Below are 17,561 nucleotides of genomic sequence, written 5' to 3'. Positions count from 1 at the left end.
TTGCAATGTTCCCATTTAAAGGGAAAAAAGTCTAAAATTGGATTGGTTTAAATGCAGCTCAGAAGATTGTGGTCTGGGGTTCACTGGAAAGAAGTAAGGAAAGGTGACAAAAGTGAAAACAGAGCATTAAAAAGCAGCGTTGTTTGCTACTTGTAGTGTTTATTTATTTTTATGAGGATTGCTTTGATTTTCAGTATGATACTTCTGTGAGATTTCATCTTTAATACATTTGAGATGTCAGGATAGACTTAAGACTGATGAAAATCTTAGTTTCTTAGTATATAAACAGCTGTGTTTTTGGTAAATTTGAAGCTACAACTAGAAACGGCTAATGCAGCTCTGTCCATGACAAAAAATCCATCTGCTAACACACTTGAAATCATTTTATTGCCACATTTGTTCATACAAAAACCTTCATGTAAAACTATTGCATGTTCACCTGCTGGAGGCTGCTAACTGCTCATCCACCTTCTCTGCCCATCGTCCCATCTCTCTGTTACTGTTACATTTGCTGCCTGATAAAGGCATAACAGACTAAAAACAAATCTTTAAGTAAAACAACTGGCCTAAATATTCATATGATATTTGACTTCTATTATCTTATTTAGCTAATTTATTTAGAGCTAATTTCTGGATATTTTCTTAAGTGTTTGCACTCGCATTGTGAAATATCTCACCTCATCCTGCCTGGGTGTTTCCTCCATGGAACCTCGTTTCCTCCACTGAAAAAAAAAGTCCAAATTTTTAGTTATTTGCTAAAGATGTATCTTTGTTAGCACATGCAAAATAAACCAAAAATGAAAACTAAGAATATTTCACATCAGAGCAGCTGAGTAGCAAACCCATAAAAGCTTGAAAATGGCAGCACTCAGTTGGTTGTAGCTGTGCGCTGTAGCTAGTCCCGAGCTACAAATCCAAACCATCGGAGGGAAATAAATTCAGAGGCTTTTTCAGGATAACCAGTCAAAAGCAGAGCGCTAACATGCTACAGTGACCTGCGCAGGCAGGATTATGCTGATGACTATTAGACTCCTGTCACTGTGAAGCCTCACCACAGCACATGTGGTAGTTTCCATTGGAGCTGTTTCTCTGTGACATTGACTCGGTGGTGCTGGTTGTGAGGTTGTGTTTTTCATCACCCATCTTTAGCACAGCGGTCGGCTGTTTCCAAGAGCACCTGTAATGCTGTTACCCACATATTAGCAGCAACATCAGGAAAGCAGGGATGACTCAGTCATAGGGCCGACACCGATGCATCATTTGTCGTGCAGCTTTATATGTTGCATGAATGTATGTATTGTATGGTCTTTAAGAGCAAAGAATAACGACATGGTTAGGATACTGAGTCAGTCAGTTGAATCCGTTTATTGATTGTTTCTAAATTGGACAGTCAGGCCCATTTTTTGCAATGTATAAATGAAAAACGAATATTTAATTTATTTAAAAATAATCATTCTCAACATTTCTGCTTTTAAGTAAATATGGTTTTCTTGGTTTATTCTGTTGGTTTATTCTGTACCTTATTATCTGTAGATTGCAAAAAATGTTTCAAGTTTTCTTTATTTATAACGCCCTCAGGGTTTAGATCCTTGATTTAGATAATCACCTGCAGCAACTGCTTTGTTGCTTTGTCATTTTTCCAAAAACACACAGACCGCAGCAGTACTGATATTAGAATATAAAGAACGGCTAAAGTCATGATATTATTAAGGCCATTTGTTTGTCTCTGTGCATCTGTGATGGAAAAATAGAGAAATCTACTCTGGTTTTGAGTGTTTTGAGTGTTTTTTTTTATTATGAAAGCTTTACAAGCATTCAAGATGCAGTCACAAAACTTCACAGGAGAATGTTTGACATCATAATTAAGGTGGAGTCTTAAAATTAGTGTGGTCTATGGATTTGCTGGTGTCTTGGCTGTGTGGCAGATTGATGAAAAAATTCTCCATTAAAGTTAAACTCAGTCGCGTTAGTTTCCACTACAATCAAAGTCAAAGGTTTGAATCAAAGACATTAGTGGAAACATGTTGCTTTTGAAAAAAGATAATACTGAAATATCACCCACCCCACTTGGAAAAGCACAGGTCTGTCTAACTACACTGTAATAACATTAATAGAAGTTCAGCTGTATTCAAGTGTGCCAGGAAGCCATGACATTGTCACCGTGAGCCAGCGCGAGCAATGTCAGCCACTATTAATGCTATTATTTACACCCTGCTCTTTTCCCACTTTGTCGTGTCAGAATCCACGCTTGCCACATGCCAGATGCACCGTCACAAGCACACAGAGCGAGGTGCAGTCGAGTTCAAACCCGATCAGTTGTAGAAAGCCTTCTTGAGCAACATTGTTATGAATATTCGTTACACTCAGTACTTCTACCTAGTGGCTGCTACTTGTGAAGGTCAAACTAGCCAGCTCTCATTTGAAGCTGCTCAGCATGGCAGAGAGGTAAGCCAGAGCATGCTTTTGTAATATTACATAAAGATGAGGAGGGAGTGCTGCTGACAGCTGTGACGGGCTATTAATTATAGTTTCATAGATGTGTGTCTGCGGTGTGTGTTGGGAGGGTTTGAAAGCGGGGGGGAACCAGGTCAAAATGCTCAATCATAGCCATCAAATCAGAAAACTTTGAGCTTTAATTGGTCTGTTTTATGTGCAAACTAATTAATTTCCCCTTTGAAACGAATGGCTGGATTCAGCTACCGTTGTAAAGGGATAGCTGGAACAGTTGACCTTTACCGCTGTGGGATTTTCTTTATTACATCTCGTTATTCCGCCTTTGTCCCTGACATTGAGTTTTGACAGCATCTGCAAGTAAAACATCTCTCGCTGTCATCTGTTCAGCCTTCTCAGATGCTTCCTCTCTCACCTGGCTTCTCGCCCTCCCTCTTCCCGCTTGCACAGGGAATACAGCGTGAATGAGATGTCGGGCGCATGGTAATCGAGCAGGTATTGATTAGACTGCAGCGTGGCCTACGAGAAGCCAATAAGAGCCGAAGGATCAGAGCAGCAGCACCAACTGCATCTCTCATTCCACATTCTGCTAGAAAACAAACGCAGCACAGCTAGAGGCATCTACTTTTTTTAGATAACGTAAGCACGTCACAGCGTACCTTGTTCTCCTATCTGCTATTAGCACTGACTTCAGGCCTGGGAAGAGCTTCCTTCAGCATCGGCTGAAGCATTTAAATGACTGGGCGCATCGTCTGAGCAGGGCTGACTGTCATATTTCACCACTGGAGACTGAGCTCTCATGTCAGCGTGCCTTGGCGAGAGCAGAACTGATATGGAAATGTTTGCTAAGGAGGAAAGGGTTATTGCCCTGTCAGCATGCTGTCACCGTGCACATGCTGAAGCCTCCCCGTCTTTTCCCCCCCCTCTACCTATGACGAAGATGAGGGTTTAAAAGCACAGAATGTAATGCTGACAGTCAAACCTTCCTAAGGTTTTGGATTATTTTGAACAGAGGCAGCTGCCTGCGTATATGTTATGCAAGCTTCACCAACACATTTAAAATTAGATTTGTTGATATTTGTTATTTTTTTTGCCATTTGTTTACCACAGTAGTATTTATATGTTAAAGAGAGGCTGTGTGCAAACCTTGCTGCTCATATTGGAGTGGATTATTTGTACTATTCAGGCTTGTACAGTAGATATGACTATCCCTCAGTAGCCTTTTAACTTATCTTAGGAAGTCATAAAAAGTAAAAATCTGTAAAAACTGTAAAGAAAATCACCTATAAAACAGTAAATTGTTAATTTTAGACAAGTTTGTGCTAGTCAAGCAGTTAATGCTGTACTGATAAACATATTTGTTGTGATATTATTGTGTTTTTATTATCTCATCTAACCCTGAAAGGAACCTTTCCCTTTCAGTACCCGCCTGCCTGTGTGCTATTAAACGTATGCAGAGTCAGAATAAAAAGAATATTCCTTCTAATGGATTTGTGCTTTAAACGGTGAGGGTTCACATCTTTATAGACGTGTAAATTATACGCTGTGGTATTCACTTAAATCGGTGTGTGGGCTCTGCGGTGTGTATGTGCTTGTGTCTGTGTAGAAAAGGCAGTCAGGCACATCCAGCCTATGGCCGGGCATGTGTGAGCACAGAGCCGCATAAACTGCAGTGAGGTAACAGCGAGAGCCCTGAGAGGTGGAGCAAGGGGAGGTGGCTAAGCCGGTTTGCCGGCCAATGCCGTGCGAGCGCTGGTTACCATGGGAACACATTGATTATTTAACAATTTGGATGAAGCCTGTGCCCCGCACTTGCCAAGGTTCACTGGGAGTCTGTGTAGCTTTGCTGTCCTGAGGGTCTGCAGCCAAGTTGAGTGCTGTGTGGTGCAGTGCCACCAGAACATGATACACAAGCTCTGTGATGCTGAGAGACAAGAGACAGATGCCACAGTCGCAACTGACAGAAGAGTAAGATGATAGATCGGTGAATAGGAAACCATCATGAACAGATGAACCTCGGGAGTGAGAGAAAGAAAGCACTGTGGCCATCATCGCTCCCGGTGGTCAGTGTGGACTTGTTGGTAGGAGCTCACGCTGGGGAGGCAGTCTGGACTTATTGTCCTCGTGTGCGCATTAGGTCTTTGCGTCCATATCACAGCTTGTTTGTATGGGTGTCCCTGCAGGATTGTGCTAAAGCTTCAGCCTGAACTTACCGCTGCAAATGGACACATGCAAAGAACAGCAACTGTTTGTATAAATGATTAAAGTCTGGAGTTAAAAGTCTTTCGCAGTCGTACTCGTACACCTTAACGAGCTTTCGTTGAAACCCGACTCTAATGCGACCACCGTCAAAGTGTCTTTTCTAGATGAGAAAAAGCACTTTTAAATGAAAGGTGCAAATGCTCACTGAACGCTCTGTGATCAGATCAACTGGCTTGCGATGTGATTGGACCCCAGCCAGCTGCGAATGCCATCTGCTGTGGGCACATTATTAAAAAACAATCTGCCCGGGAAGTTAAAAGGTCACCTCGCATGACCTCTTACGACTAGCAAGTTCCGCTTTTCGACAAAAATTGTTAAAATGAACCAATCATGCCGTTGTTTCCTTTTTACCTGGAGAATGATGTTTATTAACAAAAAAACACAAAATACACTGCCCATGTGGGAAGAATTGTGATAATTAGAGTGCTTATTGTACCAGGTGTACATGCAGATTCCCATGGATTGGATGTAATTATCCAGATAATAGATTGAGACAAAACTCCAATGTGGCTGCCATGTAAATTTCTTCTGCAAAATTCAGACATTGGGTGGATTTTACAGTGTCAAGGAGACTCACTGAGTGTTTGGAGAGGCATAGACATAGAAAGTCAGAATTTTCGCTTCAACTTACATCTCACAGTAGGAAAATCCAGATACTGTAAGACGTCGTTCCTCTAAAGGGGCTATTACAGCACAGGTAGTGCTACATGCTACCTCTGCTATGTATTTTAATCCTCTTTTATGGTTGGATTTCTTTAACCAGCTGTTTTGTTTCCTGTGCATAGAGGTGAGAGCAGGTTGTCCACAGGGGGAGGCGGGGCAGTAATCCAGTCCAATCCAAGTTACCTGGGTAAATTGCTAAATGTTAAACAAACTCGGGGTGAGATTATCTTCCATTATTCCTTTTTGTTTGCTTGTTATGTGAGATTCAGATAGAGGGATTACGCAGCAATCCCAGGCCAGGATAATGCTGCTGTATTTTTTTACCACTGATAGGTTTATTGTCTTTCAGCCGGAGTTGTAGGTTTGGTGATCCCCTCGGGAAGCATTAGTTTCCTGTGTTACTTACGATAAGCACTGGAGGCATTATACTGTAACAGGTGTGTTCACATGTGGTCTCAGTAGTGGATTCAGTAGCTTAGTCTGTCAGTCACCAAGGGACAACAGTAGCCAGTGTATTCCCCCGAGGTGCCCCCAGGCTGTGTTTCGTCAACTGCGGTTTCATGGTTTTCATTCACAGTAGACTGCCACTGACATAAAACATGCTTTCACCACCAAAATCTTCTGTTGAGTTGGGGTCTAAGATGAAGGGAAGGGAAAGTGCAAGCCGTTCGTGAGAAATGTGCAAACACAAGCACAGACGCGAGCATCTGTTAGTCCATATGCAGATAACAGCGACGGCCCAATTGTGCTGACTGGGAGGGAGGACGAGGACGAGGAGGAGGGCCACAGCTGTCCAGAGTCATAGCACATCATTACTGAGTGGAGCAGGTTAAAACTACAGCTCCTCTTTGTCTGGAGACCTACCTTCATTACCAGGGAACTTGACACTGAGAAGTGTGAATGAAATTATGCATATCTTGCGAGGCGCTTTTGATCAAAGGATGAACTCTTTTGTCAAGAGTGTGTGTCAAGCCACTGTTTTGTAGACACAGATGTGTTGCAGCCACAAGCAGCTTGATTGAAAACCCCGAATCAGAGGCTTGTTTAATGCTGTTCAAGTAGATTAACATCTTATAGTAAATGTCTTTATTAGCATGATGTACACTCACCTGCCACTTCACTTGGTACACCTGTTCAACTGCTCATCACCACACCGCAACTATCAACCCATAAACCCAGTGCATTTAGGCATGTAGGCATGGTTAGGACGACCTTTCAAAGTTCAAAGTGATCATCAGAATGAGGGAGAAAGGTGATTTACGTTACTTGAACATGGCATGCTTTTTGGAGCCAGAGCATTTCAGAAACTGCTGATCTACTGGTATTTTTCTCCACAACCATCTCTAAGATTTGCAGAAAACAGTCTGTAAAAAGAGAAAATATCCAGTGAGTAGCAGTTCTCGGGCAATCAACAATGCCGTGTTGATCCCAGAGGTCAGAGGAGACTGCTTCGAGGTGTTAGGAAGGCAACAGCAACTAAAATAACCAGTTTTTACAACCAAGAAATGCAGAAGAGCATATCTGAATACACGTCTCATCCTGTAGCAGAAGAAGGCCGCAGTCTTAAAGTACTAAGGCAACAAATCACCAAAAGTGGACTATTTCTGCTGCACTGAAGATGGCAGTTTCAGAATTAGGTTCAGTCAATATAAAAGCGTGGATCCATCGTCCCTTGTATCAACAGTTTAGGTTGTTGTTGGTGGGTATTCTTTGGGCCCCTCAATAACAACGGAGTTATCCAAACACCACAGCCTACCTACGTATTGTTGTGGCCATATCCACCACTTTACGACCACAATTATGCACCAATCTACTGATAACCGCTTTTAGCCATCAGATCTCAGTCCAGTAGATCATCTTTGGGATGTGCTAGAACGGGATATTTATACAAACATGCTGCAAATATGTGATGATATCATGTCTGCAGCACCCTGTTGAATCTATGCCATGATCAGTTAAGGCAGTTCTGAAGGGAAAAAGGGGGTCCAACCCAGTACTAGCAATGTGTACCTAATAAAGTGTGAGTGAGTGTATATTCAAGGACTTGACAATAAAATGCGCATCACCCCAGACAGCTGAGGACCTGCTAAGAAATCTAGTAGATATATAAACAGTAAGACAATATAAAAATGTTCATCTTGTTCTACCATTCATCCCGCGTGTGTCCCTTTAATATCCATGCCTTTGTAAATAATTGATGGTAACTGTTCAATAGAGCAAGTAAAAGTGGATTTTTATATCTTGAATGTGACAAACTAAAGTTAACTGAAAAAATAATTTATATAGTTTCACTTTATCGAACCAAATCCCAGATTCCTGAATTTCCTTTCCCTATATCTAATTATATATTATGTATATTTGTGTATATGTGCTCATATTGTAGAGCAGTAGAGCAGCATCACTCCAGGTAGTTATACATTATAAAGTGGAAATGGCACAGTAACACAGTTCAGATTGAAAAGATGTATGATAGGCGATGTGTAATATGTAAGTCTTCGGAATCAGTCAAACTCAGCTGCTTAAACACAGACACTGTAAGGTGATAGGGTGAGATTGGGAGAGGTTGGCGAGGTTAGTGTTAGGACAGACAGCTAAGGATTTTCTCCTCAGTGCTGGACCTGCAAGTATAAGGCCCTGCATGCACCGCTGTCTGCATCCCCCTCACGCACACAAGTCAATCAAATCAGTAGAAGTAAAGGATGGCCATCGGCTGCTCCAACACAAACCCCCTCCATCAAACTTCACTCTGCATGCCTGAAGTGGGCAAAGAAACACCAGGTGGCACAATAGAGCTGAGCTGGGAGGTTAATTGGACTGTGAAACTTAATCTTGTTTGAGTTTGGCTTTTTAAATGCTGCTTTTGATATTTCTGCTGGGAAGACGTGCTCCCTATTGTACATTTGAGCTTTTTTTAAAGCCTTAACGGAAACAAAAACAAGAGAATAAACAATTTTCCTAAAAGTTATTAAAGAATTCACAAAGCAGGAACTCCAGCAACACTTCAGGTAGAAGAACAACTTTAAAAATAGACCAACGCGTTTCAGCTTGTGGCCTTCATCAGGGTCATAGTAAAACATTGTAAAAATTGCTTAAATACAAGACAGGAAACAGAAAAAAAATTCAAATTAACCAGTCAAAACTTCATAGATAGGTGAATACCGGACTAGATCATTACTTCTCCTCATCAGTAATGATCTAGTCCGGTATTTACTTGGCGTGACTTAGCCAATTAACCAATACCTACTTATTATATGTCAGCTGACCTATCTATGAAGTTTTGACTGGTTAATTTGAATTTTTTTTCTGTTTCCTGTCTTGTATTTAAGCAATTTTTACAATGTTTTACTATGACTATGAAGGCCACAAGCCAAAACGCGTTGGTCTATTATTACAGTTGTTTGAGTTCCTGCTTTGTGAATTCTTTTATCCTCTCCATGCACCTTGGAAGCAGGTGAAGTTGTGCCAGAAATTTTTTTTGCTGCCTAAAAATTATTACCAAGAAATCTAAAATAGCTTTTAGAGTCTGTATTCATTATATTTTGAGCTAATTCAACCCATCATAGTACTCAAGAATTGTTTGACCCTTAACTTTTGACAGTAACCCTGCAACAAGCAGTTACTGACCTCTCTGTCTGTTTTGCTGTTAAACTGTTGCGTCCGGACAACTGAAAAAGGTGAAAAAGTTTATTAAAAAATTGGCATCATGATGCGTTTAAACGAGCTGTTTATTTCCGACCAAGCACCAGTTATTTTCTGTTCACTAAACAAGCATGACAGACAGATATTTTGCATAAAGAGAGATTAAAAAACTACCTGTTTGCATGTAGAATAACAGACGTGAGAGGAGATTACTGTGTAGAGTGTGTAATTCCGTAAACCTTGTAGCCACCAAGCCAACATTCATGCGTTTTTCTCGACGATGCTCCGTGCTTTCATTACGTGGAAGTAGATGTGGGATAAACGTATTGTGCCAACAGCTGGAACACAAGCTGGTTTGTTTTATGAGGTGACCGCAGGATGTCTGGCTGTGACGGTTAATAAGCAGCAGTCTCACTGCCCCAGTCCTCATTCTCAGTCCTCACACCCCCCTCTCAACCCCTCCCACCCCACCCTCATCTCTCTCCCCAGTCTCACTCCCAAGGAGACTCACTGCCTGTTCCTGTGGCATCCGTTCATTTTGCTCCCAAGCGATAGTGTGTGTACCGCATTACGTCTGCGTGCTGCCAGCCTCACACACTGAGATAATGTGTATCTCTTCATATTCACAGGCCAACCCTCCCCCCATCATTGTCAACGCAGACTCACTAGATGCAGGCCCTTATGTAAGTATCTGTTCTCGTTGTCTGTTACAGTATATATCCCTCTCATTCACACTTCCTCTGTGTCAGTGCATGAACATGTTTGTATGTTTGCGAGTGTGTGTGGATGAAAAGGCCTCCTCCTGGCAGCAACATGCTGTTTGCCATGTGGACCGACATCCATTTTCCTATTGACTCTGCCCGTTTGTTGGGATTGTGCATTCTGCAGTTGCGCATGTATTCTTACAGCGTTTGCATTTTAAGAAAGAAATGCACCTCTCATTTACAGCATTAAGGAATGTGTGGCGGTTTTCATATATATAGTAAAGCCATATTTTGACACTAATCCCGATTTACTGGGTTTCCCGTATTCAGTCTGATCTTTTTCTCTTTTTTCGGACATACAATGAAGGATTTTGCCGAAGCATTTGTACACGTCCCATTTTTCTTACGTGTTGGCAAACTACATACTTTGTCTTCAGACGTGTCACTAACCCTGCTGTTCGTTTTCTGTGTTTTGTTTTTGGCAGGTTAATGGAAGTGATGGGATGTATAAATACGAAGAGATCATTTTGGAGAGGGTAAGTTTACACATCGTGGATGCATTTCTTCCCACAGTATCCTCATTCTGATGATTGATGGATTTCTCCCCACTAGGTGGTGGTAAGCAGCTCAGTCTAAACGAATACCAAAGACAAATCTTAATGATTGTTAATTTATATAAAATTTTATTCAAGTGAAGACAGGCGTTTTCTCGCTGCATTAGCAACGTCGTAAGTGTGATGTCCTATGTGACCCACATTAACGCCAGCGAGGCATGGCTTTTTACATAATCCTGATACACATGTCATCAGCAGACGCCAGGAATGTAAAGCACCTTCCTGTAAACCTGAGCCACTGCTGCACTTGTCAGCGGTGGCTCAAGTTTACTGGCAGAGCTATACTGTACATTTCTGCTCTCATTATTCCACCCACGGTAGATGCAGCATATTTCTTTGCCCCTTCCGCTCTAAGTGGCATTTCTCCATGTAGAAAGCTTAAATAAACTATGCACAGGCACACTTTAAAAGGTCTGTGGGTGTGTAACTTTTGGTGGTAAGGCCCAGTGTACTCCTCTTGGCTCCGGAGCAGCACACTGGGAGGCCTCAGCCTCCCTCTGTCCTAATTTGTTGCGACTGTTGCTCATTAATTATAGAAAATAATAAAGCGAAGTCTTTTCTCAGCTGTCTTGTTTGCTGCCTGTCTCTGTGGCCACGGCTGTCAGATGCAGCAGTGTGCCTGGTCCCGCTGGATCAAAATGGGTCCTCTGTCGTTTCAGGGACAGGGACGGCAGGAGGTGGCAGTATCCATCTCCTGCAGAGAGTGAGAAGCATTGTATCAGGCAACTGAAATGATGACTCTGAGCTCATCTTTACCCCAGATTTTTAATGTACTTCATACACAGATATCTCTCTGTGGGTTCATGCTCCCTCTTCTAATGGCATTTCAATTTGTCACACGTGGGGACGTGCGGTCACACACACGAGCCTCCACAGAAACAGGCATCAGGAGAAATCTCTGGATCATTTTGCATCTATCACATGATTTAAATACACTAAAAGAGATATATTGCGCTAACCTTGAGCTTACTTTGTTCGCTGTTTATCGTATCACGCTGAAAATGTTAATCATAATATTTTCAGGGGAACTCTGGTCTGGGCTTCAGCATTGCTGGAGGAATAGACAATCCCCACATTCCTGATGATCCAGGGATCTTCATCACCAAGATCATCCCTGGAGGAGCAGCTGCTATGGATGGGCGGCTGGGGTAAGTTACCGTCTTCCTCCTGCTGCCTCCTATTTCTTCAACTCTTACTAAGCTCCACTATACTCTCTCTATTCTAACCTCTCTACTCTCATCTTTAACGCTCACCAACGTCGCGTCCCGCCAGGCAGCGCTGTGTGGGAGGCAGAGTTTCTACAGCCCTCTGCCCCCAGGCTCTGTGTGCTTCCTCAGACTTATGATTCACTGGAAGACCAAAGCCTGAAACATGCAGAAATTATGATATGGAAGTTCTTTTTCATGTTCTTTTGAGGTTTCTGATTATACTGGCTTTGGCTTGGGTCTCCCTTTTTTATGCAGTCAGTAAACTCCACAGAACTACATGCGCTTTACACGTGACGTTTAAACCTTTTCTTTCGCAGGGTTAACGACTGCGTGCTGCGTGTGAATGATGTCGATGTGTCTGAGGTGGTTCACAGCCGGGCGGTGGAAGCCTTGAAAGAGGCAGGACCAGTGGTGAGGTTATTGGTTCGACGGAGACAGGCCCCACCTGAGACGATTCTGGAGGTCAACCTGCTGAAAGGGCCCAAAGGTTAGAGTCAGTGTTAACATATTCTTTTTGAAAGTGATTGCAGTGCTGCTTAAAAGGTAATAAATAACATGAAGATAATCTTACAAATAGGGCCTGGAATGAAAGCATGCAGTCTGGGGTGATCCTTTTGTTAAAGCACTGGCTGTCTTTGTTATTCACCTAGGACTGGGATTCAGCATTGCTGGAGGGATTGGGAATCAACACATCCCAGGAGACAACAGCATCTATATTACCAAGATTATAGAAGGTGGAGCTGCTCAAAAAGATGGACGACTGCAAACCGGAGACCGCCTGCTCGCTGTAGGAGCCTGCACCTTCCTCTGACTCACTCGCATATCTGACACTCGAATCCAAATGAATTCATTAGCTATTCATGTGGTTCACTTGCAAGTTAAACAGATATTTAGCATTTTCCTTGCAGTCATTCTATAAAGCTATTTCTATAACCGGACAAGTACAGTGCTATGAAAAAAATTCTCCCTTTTTTTTTTTTTTTACATATTTGTCATAGTTACCTGTTTTACATAATCAAGATAATTCTAATATTAAACAAAGATAACCAGAGTAAATACAAAATGTAGTTTTTAAGTGTTGATTTCATTTTTTTAGGGAAAAAGTAATCCAAACCTACCTGGTCCTGTGGGAAAAAGGAATTGCCACCCTCTTGTTAAATCACGAATTAACTGAGTGATTGCATTAATCACATTACTATCCACACCCAGCCCTGATTACTCCCAGACCTCTTAAATCAAGAAACCACTTAAACAGAACCCGAAGACAAAGTAAGCTTTGTTTGTTCAAAAAGCAACAAACGTTGACATCTGTCAGTCTGGAAGGGTTAAAAAGCTATTTTAACGCTCTGGGACTCCAGTGTGGAGAGTCATTATCCACAAATGGAGAAAACTTGGTGGTGGAAACTTCTCAGGAGTGCCCGGCCAACCAAGAGCATATCAACGACTCATCCAGGAGTCACAAACGATCCCAGAACAACATCTAAAAAACTTTAGGCCTCACTTGCCTAAATTAAGGTCAGTGATCATGATTTAGAAATAAGAAAGAGAATGGACAGACATGGCCTCCATGTTCCAAGGCAAAAGCCACTTCTGACCGAAAAGAAGATAAAGGCTCGTCTCAAATTTGTCAGAAGCATCTTCAGGATTCCCAACATATATTCTGTAGGCTGGCGAGAAAAAAACTGATTTTTAAAAAAAAAAGGTTTAAGTCCCATTGCATCTGGCATTAAATGAACACAGCATTTTACAAAAAGAACATATCAACAGTCAGATATGATGGCAGTACTGTGATGGTTTGGGGCTGCTTTCCTGCTTCAGGACCTGGACAGCTTGCCATAATTGATGGACCCATGAATTCTGCCCTCTACCAGAAAATCCTGAAGGAGAATGTTTGGCAATCAGTTCATGCCCTGAAGCTTAAGCCCAGTTGGGTTATGCAACAGGACAATGATCAGTAACATACCAGCAAGTTCACCTCTGAGTGGCTCAATCATAACAAAGGCTACGTTCACACTGCAGGTCTTAATGCTCAATTCCGATTTTTTGATCAAATCCGATTTTTTTGTCTGCTCGTTCACACTACAAATAAAATGTGACAGCAAACGCGCTCTAGTGTGAACGCTCAAAGCGGCCCGCATGCGCAAAAGAAGACGACACACACAGCGCGCTCTGTTTAGACCCAGAGCAAACAGTATTGTTTGACAGATGGCCCTTAATATAAAGACTTCGGACTTTACGTTTCCCAATTTTTGCTTTAAGTTATTTTGTTATTTACATAATAATGTAAATAACCTAATAATGATCCTTATTGCTGTTTTAGAGGAGCGGTGCTTCAAAGGATAGTTGCAGATTTCTGTCAGAATCTGCAGATTATGCAGTACAAATAAAATGTTAACGTTTCTCCAACGTTGTCTTCCCAGCAGTTTCACCGGATGGCCAGGAAGCGTTCGCGATGTCTTCTCTGGCGCTGATAATTGGCGTCTGTCTTGTGTCAGTGACGTAAAAGACGGATTTAATGCGACTTGACCGTTCAAACAGCAGCTTTCTAAAACATGTATCAGATTCAGTACCACATACGAAAGTGACCCAGATCGGATTTGAAAATATCGGATTTGCGCCGTTCACACTGTCACACCATGATCGGATATGGGTCGCATAGGGTCAAAAAAATCGGATTTGATGCGCTTTCGCCTGCAGTGTGAACGTAGCCAAAATGAAGGTTTGCAAGTCCTGACTTAAATCCGATGTAGATCTTTTGACATTACCCTAAACAGGTCGTCCATGCTCGAAAACCCTCCATTGTGGCTGAATTAAAATAATTCTGCAAAGAAGAGTGAGTCAAAACTTCCCCGTGATGTGAACAACTCATTGACAGTTATCACAAACACTCGAATGCAGTTAGGTTTTTTATTCTTAACAGATGAAATCAACATTTAAAAACTAAAAAAAAAGATCTTTGTCTAATATTAAAACTCGTTTAATTATCAGAAATATGTTTGTGTAACAAATATTTAAAAAAAAAAATAAAGAAATTAGGAAGATGGAAAATACTTCTTGCATGGCACTAAAATATACTGGGTTGACTGTACATCACATTATTTACTTAGGTGTCATATCCTGTGATTTTAAGCTAAATGTGACAACATTATTAGCACTTACAATAATTTATAAGAAAAATAACACAGTCATGAATTGGGGCAATAAATCAGCCCCTCAGCTGGGCATGAGAGAGAAATATTTGATAAAGGCAGATATTTAAAAAAAAAAAACCCAATTGTTAATCAGCATTCATGAGTAAAAGTCCAAGTAATTATTGCTGCCCTCATCACTGAGCTGTCATTAATCATTATTTAAATACAAACACAATATATTTTATGAAATTCTCTAACACCTTTGTAACATTCATGACCTTTTTTTGTCAGATTGGACACGTGATTAGGCTTCTGTAGCCTAGCTTCTGTCTTTTTATTTAATACTACTACTACTAACATTAATAATAAGAAGAAGTTTTTCACAAAATAAAAAGGAAAAGAATGGTTTGACAAACACAAGAAGCAGGATACTGAGGAATAAGACATGGTGTTACTCATAGTAAACAAAGCTGAATGAAATTAAAGCAAGGTTGAGACAACAACAAGAAAATCTAGATCATATTTACAAAGAAAATGAAATTGAAAAACAAGATTTTAAAAAGACATCAGATAAACATTCAGAAGTCCCACATTCTACAAACCTCTTCTCCTCGGGAAGGTTGTTCCGAATCAGAGGGGCCCTGATGGGAAACCCGAAGTCACCTTTAGATTTAAGCCTCAACTTTGAAACAGCCAGAAGGGCCCCACCTGAGGATCTAAAGCTGCGATCCGGCTCATATGGAGTCAACATTTCTGCAGCGTAGCTAGGGGTGAGACCTAGGCTACGTCCACACGTACCCGGGTATTTTTGAAAACGCAGATTTTTCTAATCGTTTGCACCTTTCGTCCACACGTAAACGGCGTTTTCGGTCACTGAAAACGGAGATTTCTAAAAACTCAGGCCAGGGTGGATATTTTCTAAAACTCCGTTTTTGCATTTACGTGAGGACAGAAAAACGGAGAAAACGCAGCGTCAAAGATGTGCGCCTTTTTTGACGTCACAGTGTGCGCCACGTTATTGTTTCGGTGAAATGAATTTCTACAATACTGTTACTGTTACTTTTACTCTCTGCAGTGTTTAAATGCTTACATATACACACACAGTTACTGTCCCTCCAAACATACCACTCGGTTCTGCTTCTATGCCCCAGCTTTGTTTACTATTTCCCACCGAGGCTTCTAGACTTCTGATTGGCCAACATTTCTACACGGTTAGGAATATAGCGCCACCTGCTGCTTTGGCATGTTCCTAGCAGCGTTTTCCTTCATTTCTGCCTTTACGTGTGGACGGGATTATTTTTTAAAACAAAAACGGAAAATCTCTGTTTTCAAAAATACCCGTGTACGTGTGGACATATCCCTAGATGTGGTTTAAAACTGAAAAGTAAAATCTTAAAATCACTTTTAAAACATAGGATTTGGGGTGACGTCTGCATAAACAAGCTGTGCTGCTGCATTTTGAAGAAGTTGCAGGCAAGGCAGAAAATTGGCCTTTGAAAGAAATGCACACAAAAGAAAAATGTCAACTCAAAGACATCAGTAGTTAAAATGCAGATCTGGTGGCACTGTGGCATGCTGCTACAGATCATAGACTGATCAAGAAACATGCCATTATTAATTTAAGCATTTCTCAAGACTTCATTTCCTGTTTCTATTGCATTATTGCAAGTGAGCACATTGGTTTAATGTTACCAAACTGCTGGAATAACTTTTGACTGGCAGCACATTTCCTGGGACCTGAATCTTAAAAGAGAAACAGTAAAGAGAGATACAGAGCATCCTTCAAACCTCTACCTACTGCTTTTGACCTCTGTTATCACTGCACGGCACACCAACCTTTTACTTTGCTGTTGAAATGTACTGAAATCTCATGATACCTCCAAGCTATGATTCATTATTGTGTTGGCTGGTGTGATGACTGCTGTGATGCGTGATGTTGTCACAGTGCAGCAGGAGACACAAGGCTTTCAGGTGTTGATACAAAGATTTTTTTTCTTCTTCCCCCTCTTCTGATTTCTGGACTATCGTCACATTCAGGTGAACAACATCGTGCTACAGGATGTGCGTCATGAGGAGGCAGTAGCTGCGCTGAAGAACACCTCCGATATGGTTTACCTCAAGGTGGCCAAGCCGGGACCTGTGCATTTGAACGACATGTATGCCCCACCAGACTACTCCAGCAGTACGTATCTACCTCTTCCTGTTCTTGTAGTCGTACTATAAGTGCAAATTTGCTAATCAATAATCAGCAAGCTCCAAAATTAGAGATGTAAGGTAAAGAGTAATTTTTTTATATGATTTTTTTAAAGTTTCATCTTTACCAGCGATGTTTTCTGAATTTTTCTGTTGGTTCGCTGTTCTCTCCCCAAAACTGCTATGCCCAGACACCCACATAGTGTATGTAGTGAACGCTCGTGCACACAGACACACAATCCTTCCCACAGCAACAACAAGCACAGTTCTCTGCCTCCCACTGAGTGTGGATGGTTTCTCACATCCCACCTGCTCATGAGAGCCCACGATCTTGAGCTACAGCATCTCAAATTTCCACACAACAGTGATTTAGTATTAGATGGGGCTATCGAAGGTTTTGTAAGTTCCGAATGTTTGAAGTCGTCTGCGTTTAAGTCCACTAACCCTTGAATCTAGATGCGGTTCCGGATTTGCAAGTGAAGTAGTTCACTTGCTTTATCATGCTCGGCTAACGCTAAAAATGTAAATTCAGAAGAAGAGGCTTGTTCATGTGTGTGATCTGTCTGCTACGTGCATGCACAGGGAAACAGGTTTTTAGAAAAATGTGGCACATGCCTTCACATATTAATCAGTGGTAGTTCCCTGTTTTGCAACAGACATATAGCAGAAACAATAGATTACATTGTGCGCATAAAA

General features: G+C 41.5%; 1 protein-coding gene across 12 annotated transcripts in view; it reads left to right on the top strand.

Moving 5' to 3' along the window:
• dlg3 (discs, large homolog 3 (Drosophila)) overlaps positions 1-17,561 on the top strand; it is an 87,620-nt gene that overhangs the window by 43,682 nt on the left and 26,377 nt on the right. For 6 of the 12 annotated variants that reach the window (XM_087850986.1, XM_087851000.1, XM_087850995.1 and 3 more), the window contains 6 exons: positions 9,645-9,698; positions 10,205-10,255; positions 11,357-11,481; positions 11,859-12,028; positions 12,192-12,328; positions 16,710-16,855. In XM_087850986.1, the coding sequence (XP_087707112.1) occupies positions 9,645-9,698; positions 10,205-10,255; positions 11,357-11,481; positions 11,859-12,028; positions 12,192-12,328; positions 16,710-16,855 (683 nt within the window). The remainder of the gene's footprint in view (positions 1-9,644; positions 9,699-10,204; positions 10,256-11,356; positions 11,482-11,858; positions 12,029-12,191; positions 12,329-16,709; positions 16,856-17,561) is intronic. The other 6 variants (XM_006781255.3, XM_087851006.1, XM_006781251.3 and 3 more) reach the window with 3 other exon arrangements.

The sequence above is a fragment of the Neolamprologus brichardi genome, chromosome 2, assembly GCF_056152115.1.
Source record: "Neolamprologus brichardi isolate AB-2024 chromosome 2, ASM5615211v1, whole genome shotgun sequence".
NCBI classification, from domain to species: Eukaryota; Metazoa; Chordata; class Actinopteri; order Cichliformes; family Cichlidae; genus Neolamprologus; species Neolamprologus brichardi.
This window is presented reverse-complemented; position numbering and strand designations above follow the sequence as displayed.